At 40.9% G+C, this 10313-nt stretch overlaps 1 protein-coding gene across 1 annotated transcript; it reads right to left on the bottom strand.

Annotated features, from left to right (window-relative positions):
- Positions 1–7840: 7840 nt before the first annotated feature.
- Positions 7841–9969, bottom strand: LOC116223506 (solute carrier family 2, facilitated glucose transporter member 11-like). The gene is made up of 2 exons (XM_042709810.1): positions 9954–9969; positions 7841–8853 (listed from the first exon to the last, which is right to left on the bottom strand). Exons 1-2 carry the CDS (start codon positions 9967–9969, stop codon positions 7841–7843), a joined length of 1029 nt encoding a protein of 342 aa, XP_042565744.1.
- Between the last annotated feature and the right edge of the window lie 344 nt (positions 9970–10313).

Genomic DNA, 10313 nt, shown 5'->3' with positions numbered 1-10313 from the left:
ACAATGGATGTACTTCCTGTTAATGGGTTTTCAAAATAAAAGTCCGTACATTATTTGTGCGTTTCTGAGCAATGATAACTTGATTTTCTACGCGTAATTGATACAAAGTACACAGACCTGCGGCTTGGTCGTAAAACACAAAAGCAAAGACGTACACCATTATACATTCACATTAGTTTTGACACACATGGCTAATATTGCTTCATGTTTAGGCTAATTTCCCGGGTAGGGCGCTGGAAGCCTAGATGGCAGTCAGCACAATTTTTTATTTTTACTTTTTGCAGTTATTTGTGTTGTCAGATAAAACTGAGATATTTTAAGGAAATTAAGAGGGCAGTGATAGAAACACAAACTAGATTCTGCGTAGTCTTATTTATCAATCTATTTCTTAAACAATAGTGTATTATTAATATATAGCGTGCAGTTGCTTTTACCAAACTGTTAGGTAACTTCATGTATGCTTTATATCTCAAATAGACTGCGCTCATCATTCACTCAGACTGTGGGGAATTGTGTCCATGTGCGCAGTTGCCGAGCAGCCTTTCCATCTGCAAACTATTCATTGCACTGTTGGAGAGCGCGCACAGCAGCCGATGTGGTCACCATCAGGACCGCATGCAGTGACTGTAGGCTTCTTTTTTCCACTGTCCTTGAACATGCTGGGAAGCCTCTGCAGTCCTCGATCCCCGCCCCTCAGACCCATGCGATGGGAACACCCTAAACGGGATCCCCAACATCCCTTGGCGTTTGGCCCAGCTGTGCAAAGGTTTGGAAGTTGTGCCTTTGCCGCTGCCGCTGCTGCTGGGGTTGGGGAAGAAAGCGAAGTAGTGGTGGCTTGAGTGTGCGATGTCCAGCCAGCAGAATGTTGTCTCCAGATTTGGAAACTGATACGACTGCGGAAGACACATTAGCCGGCTCCCCGAATGGAGAGGCGGACACACCGGCAAGTCTTGCTGCTCGGGAGGAGGTAAGGGTCTACATAATGCATAAAGCATAATGGTGCTGTTCTCATCCGATGTCAGATGGAGTAGCCTGATGTGCGCGCGATTTCGTTTAAAACAAATCATCACTGTGGCTTTGCCCACGACTAAACGCACACAATAAAACATACATAGTGTCTGTCTGATCCTGTTTAACCTCTCAGCTGTGTTGGTCCTTAAACTCAAACCATGTTTCTAGTTATGATGTCATTGCTGTTGAACTTATTGATTAATATTCAAGTAGTCTCTTGGTGCAAGGTATTAGAGAAGATCGCAAAGTGAATGCATTTGCCACATAAAGCCTACATGGGTTGTGCAATCTGCTTCATATACATTCACCTGCTTGGTTGTGACGCTCAGATACTAGTAGACTTTTCAGCGTTTTTTGTGGTTGTGACTGAACACAGCTGTAGCGAATGCCTCTGCAGATAGTCTCCTTAAAAGTTGGCCAAGCTGAAAGCCGATAAACACCCCCTGAAGTGACTGTCTGAATTGACAATCCATCAGCAGACACTAAACAGCCCACCACTGATTTCAAGCTAAGCCCAGTAAATGGATGGGTGTAGAAGTGTTATCCATCCCAACATGTGATGGCTCAGTTTACTGTATGTGTAATTCAGTGATGATCGCACTGGGTGTTGCATGTTGAAGACTATTCTCATGTTTCTGCTGATTGCAGTCACAGGTCATATTGTCCAGGTGAATTAGGTCGTGCCTAGAGTCAAGGTAATATTGCCGTTTCATCTGGTCAGATGCATTGTGCACGGGCCATTTAAAACTCAGAGCGTCTAGACTAATCTTAATGACACTTTCCCTGCTTATATGCATGATCTTCTGTTCAGCCCTACTTTTTTGACACTGTTGTGCTCTACACGTGGACCCTCGAGCACATCCTTATGTCAGTGCTATTTTTGAAGTGTGACTCTTCGAGTCTGGCCTGTACGTCTCTGGATAGCTCATCTGACTCAGTCTGTTCAGTGGGGCCAGGCCACTGTCATGCATGGCGTTCCTCTGAATCACCCGTGTGAAAGGCGGCGCGCATCCCTTCTCATAGCCTCTGGTTTTGTGGTGACACAGATCTACAACTGTCTCCGAGACGACTGATGACTGTTCCGTTCACACTTTAATGTCTGGGCATATACGTAACATTACAGCATGATTTCTAGGGGTGGGAATCTCTTGGCACCTCACGATTCGATTCGATTCCGATTCAGAGGTCAACGATTCGATTCAAAACCGATTCTCGATTCTAAACCGATAAAACGATTATCGATGCATCTCAATTTTTAAAACATTTGAGTTTGCTACTCAGAGTCTCAAATCACTTCCTACTTTGTGTTTGATAATTAAAGAAAATCAACAGATCTATTTTTTTATTAGAGAAAAAGTTTTTCCTTGTTACAATTATGACTTTCTATGAACAATGCAATAATCGATGCAGCTTGCATTTCAACACAAAATGAATGTGTAAAAAAATTAAAAAAAAATAAAAAATAAAAAATATATATTATTTTTTTTTATTTTTTTTATTCAAAAATCGATTATGAACTTTTCTGAATCGAGACAGAATCGTTCTAGAGAGAATCGAGAGAAATCGAAAAATCGATTTTTTTCCCCACCCCTAATGATTTCACAGAATGGGTCAGTTGTAAAAGCGGAGTGAAATACTGATCACTTTTCAGATGAAGGGAAATATCCCTCCTCGTTGTTGAGTTGTGGTGCACTGTTGCTGCAGCTACCGTTGCATTCGGAGGAAAGAAGAAATGATGGAGTTATCTTTAGCCGTTCTTGGCGTATTTATTTAACAGCTTCTGACACATCAGTTCACCGGTCAGAGCTAACTTCAACTGACTAACTAACATTTGGCAAATCGGCCTTTATAGCCTGTACCCTAGCGCCACCCTGTGGCGTAACCATATATACATACCACAGTACAGCATTACATTACATATACATCTGAGTACATAATGAACATATCTCAACAGTTGTTAATGCAATACAAAGAGTGAAGAATCAAACTGAATATCCAAGTCTCCATTCTTTTCCATTCTAATCGGATGACCCTCAGTGATTACACATTTCCCGAACCCCCTCTATAACAGTACCCGTATCATTTCTGCAATGTAGCCTTACCTAAACCAACTAACTCGACTTCGCACTACGTTATCCATTAATCATCGCACACACATGTATACCAAACAGTGGCGTTTCTACATTAGGGGCAGGTGGGGCACTGCCCCACCAGATCCAGATGACGCTGTTGTGCAGATTCGTACTTTGCGGCAAAATATATATATATATTTTTTATGCAAAGTAGCGTGAATATATGTGTGAATAAACTTGACTCACAAGCATTAGTCTTGTTTTGGAGTAATTTGATTCGTGTGTTTTTCTGTCTGTGCTTGCTCTGTGAAATGCTGCTCTCCACTGTCCCTCCCTTTCCGGTGGGGCAACGACCCACGCTGCCCCAACATTACCATGGAAACACCAATGAGCGTGAACCACACAGGCCAAAGTTAACATTGAGCGGTGGGGCACTTACAGATGTGCCCCACGAAATCTGCCTGGTAACTAGACTGGAATAATGCAAAAACCGCGAGACCTGTACACCGTGACTAAGAAGAAAGAAAAAAAACATACAGTCAGATCAATGCCAGTAACGGCACTGCCAGTTAGCTATCGCTAGGTTTCGACTATTTTGGAAGTGTTTTTTAATTCATACAATGAATAACGTAGATTATTTGTTGAGGGTGCAATTTAGTACATTGTCGCTGGAAGAAAAATTAGAAATCAAACGTTTGGGACCACACAGACCAGACGACTTGATCCTGCTGCAGCCTGGTCAGAAAGCGACTCGTACTTTCAAGACGGAATGGTATGACAGAAAGACACTAGCACATCAAAACGAGCTCTGTTCTGTTTCCCATGCCTTCTTTTTGGAATTGGTACTAATGCAGACTCAGTTCGGACAACGGATGGATTCAAAGACCTGAATAGGGCTGCAACTAACGATTATTTTGGTAATCGATTAATCTATCGACTATTTTTTCGATTAATCGACTAATCTAATGATTATTTCCCATAGCAAATTAAAATAACGACTCAAAATGTTGGAATTTGAATTTCAAATGTATTTGAGTAACAAATGTAATCATCATAATACAAACTGTATATGAAATAGTAATACAAATTAAAGTGCAAATATGCTTTTAAAAGTAAAGAGAAAGTGCAAATAAAGTTTTAAAAGTAACTCAAATTAGCAATCAAGCCTCTGCAAGTGCAAAATAACGCAAGAATAACTGGGCTGCAAGTGACATTCAAATTCAACTTATGAAATATATATTTTTTCCACAATCTTTTGTTTGAAGAATGCTAAGTGGAGGAGGTTACAAACGAAAATACAGGCTACTCTGATAATTCACTGATTTACTACATCGCACTTAACATAACTGAAATAGCGTTAGCAAGCATCCTCCATGAGACGTTCTTGTTTTCCAACATGTAAGCTTAAACCTTACTATAAGTTATAGATATATCATATATGTCTATGATAATTGCTGCTAGACACTCACTGTTCTTGTGCTCCCACAGCTCATTCTCTTTGAAATACTGGAATAGTGCTTCTTTAACTACTAATAATTGACCATCATTGAGAAAAATGACAACTTTTCTGTTAGCCATATCTCATATGCAGCAGCTACTAAAGCTAGCTTTGTTTATTGTTTCCATGGTAACATGAGCCGTCTCAGAATAATTCGCTTTTCAGTCGGCCATTTCTGATATGCAGCACATGAAGGTACGAGAACGGAGGGCAAAGAAAACGGTGCATGATTTGTATGCTAGGCTATTTGCAGATTCTGTTCCATTTTTCTCAATGATGGTAAATTATTATTAGTTAAAGATGCACTGTTTCGCACTTCCTATAGTGCATTGCAATGCCGAATGAAAATTACCGGTAGCTCTGCTAGCGTCTGCCAAAAAAAAAAAAAAAAAAATTAAATATATTTTATGACACGTCGACAATACAAATCATCGTCGACAATTTTTCACAATCGACATCGTCGATTACGACTAATCGTTGCAGCTCTAGACCTGAAGCATCTGGCAGAAAGAACAGTGAAACACGAAAGCTGTAAACCCCATAATCAATTGCGCCCTGCAATTGGGACTAATGGGGCAGGTCAACATCATGGCACAGCTAGATAGTGCATATCAGCGGAACATTTTAGAGCATAACAAACAGACGGAGGAGAATCGTTACTGGGGAGGCTGATATCGTGCATAAAGCTCTGTGGGAAGTGCGAACTTTGAGACGATGTGCGAGGGCGACACCAGGCTGCAAAGACACTACGATTCTGTGAGTCAAACTTTTTTTTTTTGGAGCTGATGGATGTATCAATGCAGTCTGCAAGAACAAAGTTTCGTTCATTTAGCAGCATGTTTTGTTACTGTTATTTGTTTCAGTTGTGCCTTTTGCTTCATATTGTATGCCACACGTGTGCCACAAGCTTAATAAATTATGCAAGTTATTTGAGCTATGTGTCTGTCTAATCTTTTTACTTTGATGCAATCATTTTACTTTAATGCTGTATTATAGGCAACATCTTCGTGTCGCGCTGAAGCATGTGAAATGTATTTGAAATAGGATTTCTGCTCCCTGCTGGCACTCAAAATGCAGCCCATAGCATATCTTACTGGTCTATATAGGTCTACTGCTTATAATAATCAGCTACCTCTATTTTTGTGACGGTGACATGACCTCATACAAAATTGCCCCACCAGAAATTTCAGGCTAAAATCGCCACTGATACCAAACAAGCAACGTATTCCAAGACAACAGCTCTCGGTCTCATATAAAAATGGCAAGTGAAAGAGAGTACATCCGATCCACCTCATTTTTATGTGCGGGATTTTTACACACTGTCTGATAAAGTTTCCGACAGTAAAAATCTCACCTTTCTGTGCAAATTATGTCCTCCTGAAAATAATAAAACAAAATGAACTGAACTATGAACTAGTTCAGAATTTAAATGGTGAACTATGAACGTGAACGATTCATGTGTACTTGTATGAACTGAACTTTGAACTAGTTCATGAGAGGTGTGAACTTGTACAACACTGTGTGACGTATTAAACCCAGGTGTCTTATTCTGTGTTTTTGAGACCATTATTGGTACACTGGTAGACATACTCAGCCTGGTCATTGACTCTCTCTCATATAACATGTTAACCTGATCTTCACTGGATGGGGTCTTTAACCTTTCAACTATTTTACACAAAGCTAATGTTAAATAATGACAACAACAGTTGGTAGAAAGAAACAAGCTGATGTTTGGGCCCCTTTTCGGTATAATGAGACTGAGAAAAAATCTGTATTCATTGTTCTATCAGAATGGAAGCAATGCAAACTTAAAATAGCTGGTAAGAATACCGCAAAACCTCAAGGCTAGCCACTAAGAAATTGTGGTAACGATTGTTTTTTAAAGATATCTTTAAAAAACTTTTTCCAAACACTTCACACAGTGGACTTTACAGACACACACCTCAGCATATCAGTTAAGCTTTGGTGCAAAATGCCCTACAACCACCAAAACACTTACCCCCAATACTTCACCCAAAAGTGACTCATGCTGCCGTAACTTTAGCAAATGTTCCCTCTCAGGAAGACTACTTCGTTACTCAAAGTACAATGACCTAAAAAAACACAGACAACTTGAAGCATTCCAAAATGCATATATTATGTGTTGCTGTATCCTCTATTTTTGCAGTTTAGTGTTGCATTGCAAAAGAAGAGAAACATAAACATAAAATATGTAATATAAAATTGAACACAGTAAATATGAAATTCAAGTATATGTCTCAAAACAGCTCCATGCCAAATGTTCTGTGGTACACTATAGTACAAAAAAGTGTGCATACACTTTTCTTTCCCAGTACAACCCAACCCCTTCATTAATTCACTTGTCCACACTCTGCTAGGACAAGCACTGAGGGAAAAAACAACGGACACAAAATGCCTTTCAAAAGCCAAACAAAACAAAACAAACAAACAAAACAAAAACAAGAACACACAGAATGCATATATAAACGTCATAGGCAGTGCAATATCGCCTTTAATTTGATATTCAGTCCAACAGCCTTAATCAGGCAGTTTTGCTCAGTCTTTATAGACTTCACGCAGCATTCAAATAAAGTCCCCTGACTAGTGTTCAGGTATGGCAGCAGTCAGCATGTATGGATGTGGCTGTCAATTAGGGTCACAGTGACGTCATTATAGAGAAACACAGTACTATTTGGCTTTTATGATACATACATGCAGGAATTATAAAATCAGCATACTCATGTGATATAATAAAATACTTCTTTTTCAAGAATAAAACAATACAAATAGAGGTAATCAAGCACTGTATTACAGATGTGCATAAAAATGGAGATAGATTCCTTCAAAAGACATTTTAAATATACACAAAATTTCAATTATGCTTATGTTAACTAATTTTTATTTTATTGTATTATTATAGTTAGTTTCTAATATGTTGGCACTCTGAGATTCTTCTGAATGAAGAGTGCATTACAAATTAAATGTATTATTATTATTATTACAAAAGGCAAGCATCTGAGATATATCTTTGTTAAAATCAATAAATCAATAAATAATTAAATAAATATAATTTAAAACCCTAACTCTGATGAAAATATCTTGAACTTCAGAGAATAGTCCATGCAGCATTTTCAAGTCATTCCGTAATTTTACTTATTTGCATAAGGATAGCCATTCAGATCAGGACAGCACTTTAACAACAACAACAAATAATTGCCTTCACAACAGGAAAGATACCTGTGTGAGTGGGAATCAACCTTCACACATGTACATGATTAATCTCCACTGGTTCTTCCCCTGATCTAAGATCTCTGAGTTGGTGGGCCTCCTCTTGATTTGATTGTCCTTGTTCACCTTTATCCTCTGACCCTTTGGCTTCTGCACTGCCGCACTTATCAAACTCGGCAGTGATCTCGGCCAGAGACCTACCTTCTGATCCATTGGCTTCTGCACTGCCACGCTTATCAAATTCGGCAGTGATCTCAGCCAGAGACCTACCTTTAGTTTCCGGAAGGTTCCAGTACATGAAGAGACAGGCCAGCACGCAGATGCCACAGAAGGGAAGGAAACAGAACTGTCCTAGGTTGACAACAATGAACGGGAAGGCCATGCCCACCAGGAGGAGGTTGAGCCACATGAGTGAACCGGCCACCATGTAGGCGGCAGGCCGCGCCATCTGGTCAAAGAGCTCAGCGGGCAGCACACCGGTCACCCCGGCAGGGCCCATGCCAAAACTGAGGATGTAGGCGAAGATGCACAGCATACTTAAGTAGGGCATGCCTGGCACCTTGCCCTGCAGGCAGAGGGCCATGGTGAAGACCACCGCCCAGCCTGACATCATCGCATACCCACCCATGAGGAGCCGGCGGCGGCCTGTGCGCTCTATGAGTAGGTTGCACATGATAGAGGCGGTCAGTTCACAGGCGCCCGTGCAGATTGTTATGTACTGGATCTTCCCTGTGGGAATGCCGGCCTCCTGAAAGATGTAGGAGGCGTAGAAGTAGATGGAGTCGTTGCCACAAAGCATCATGGCGCTGCTGGCGGCCATGACAATTCGGAGCTGCCGCCACAGGTTTCGGTCAGACAGCAAGCCCCAGAGGGATCGCGCCTGAGCCCCTGCGGCCAGCTCCTGCTCCTGGAGGATCTCCTCCATCTCCTCCTCGGAGACGGGGCACCCACGGAGCCTCCTCAATGCCTGGCTGCAGCCTTCCTTATCTCCCTTGTCGATGAGCAGAAACCGCGGGCTTTCAGGGAACCAGGGCAGGGTGAGGACTTAGACAAAGAAGGATTCTCAAAACTAATTCATCTCCTGGAAGAGATGTCAACTCATGCAGGCAAGATCAATGCACAGTCCACATATAACCACAATAATGTGTCTCCAAAGTCGCTACAATAAAAACAAAAATGAAAACCTTCCGTGTGTGTATTCTGTGAAGCCTCTTGATTGCTTGGCTGCTTAGCCCCCTGCAGTCAGTGGAGAAGGGCAAGAGTGGACAACTCAGGGAGGAGAAAAAAGCTCCTGTGCTGAAAAGGAGAAATTAGCTGGCGGTCCAAACTGCTAGTGTGAGCATTTTTCAGCCCAGAGCCTCTGCTGATGTACAGGGTTGTAAGCGCAAGTCAGTAACATGGCGTTGTTTGGGTCAGGTGCTTAGTGTAATTGTACACAGTAAAGAGGCAGTGCCATGAACCACATTTAATTTCTCCTCTTTCAGCAGAAGTCATTGGTTATGAAGTTTAATCTGATTTAAGCAACACTATGCAATAATTTGACACTTTTTGAGGTATCATCTTCAAATTGATTTTAATGCTATATGGTCATGTGAAGGAGGACAGATAAACACAGCAGTTGTTCCCCCGCAAGCTGCCCTGGATATGCACTATGCAGAATTACATCAATGTTAAGACATCTCACAGGGGATTTAATGCAAGTGGATAGTGGCTTCATTAAGCAATCCCCTCTCTTCACACCAGTAGCTGAATTAACTTTACTCAGTGGTGAGCTGTCCGTCTGGAGAAAACACTCTCTGAAAGATCAATGCTATTGCTGTGCCACTAAAACAAAGTGCGTCTGGGGAGAGATGATGTTTTATCTCTACTTTGGTCCTGAAAGTTTCACAAAAAAAACAACAGTTTTAGTTTTTTAGCACTGACATGTTCTGGTACTCTTTTGCCTGAAGTTATGAAAGATTTACTGTACTAGATTTTGTCACAATGTGGAATCAGTAGCACGTGGCCTTCCGGCTTTTCAGCATGTGTTTGCCATTCTCTTTCATGGGACGATTTAATTATTAATGTTACATAGCCTCGGCTGTGCCCTCCTAAGCCATTCAGCTCGCATGAATATCAACTACAATAGTATCGCTGTGCTCCACCTACAAACACATCCATTGTATCTCTGGGATCATGAAAAAGATGTTATGCAATGGGGATGTGCCGGAGTTTGATTTAAATACAGAAAGTGATTGAATTTGGAAATGGGTCAAAGATTATTTAAAATAATTTGATTGAATATACACACAATATACAATGCCACTATCACATAATATGATGTTACTATATAGACAGTCTCTTGTCATCTAACATTTATTCATTATTCATATCAGTCAGAGGAACTTGTTTTTGGGGGGCAGCTAACAATGTATTTTCTTTGAAGCTTATAGTTGGAACTAGGAATTGCTTTTCAAACAGTCTGAGGCCATTTTCCTGAACATCCTGATAATTGGTATTGAGGA

The sequence above is a fragment of the Clupea harengus genome, chromosome 14 (genome assembly GCF_900700415.2).
Source record: "Clupea harengus chromosome 14, Ch_v2.0.2, whole genome shotgun sequence".
In the NCBI taxonomy this organism is placed as follows: Eukaryota; Metazoa; Chordata; class Actinopteri; order Clupeiformes; family Clupeidae; genus Clupea; species Clupea harengus.
This window is presented reverse-complemented; position numbering and strand designations above follow the sequence as displayed.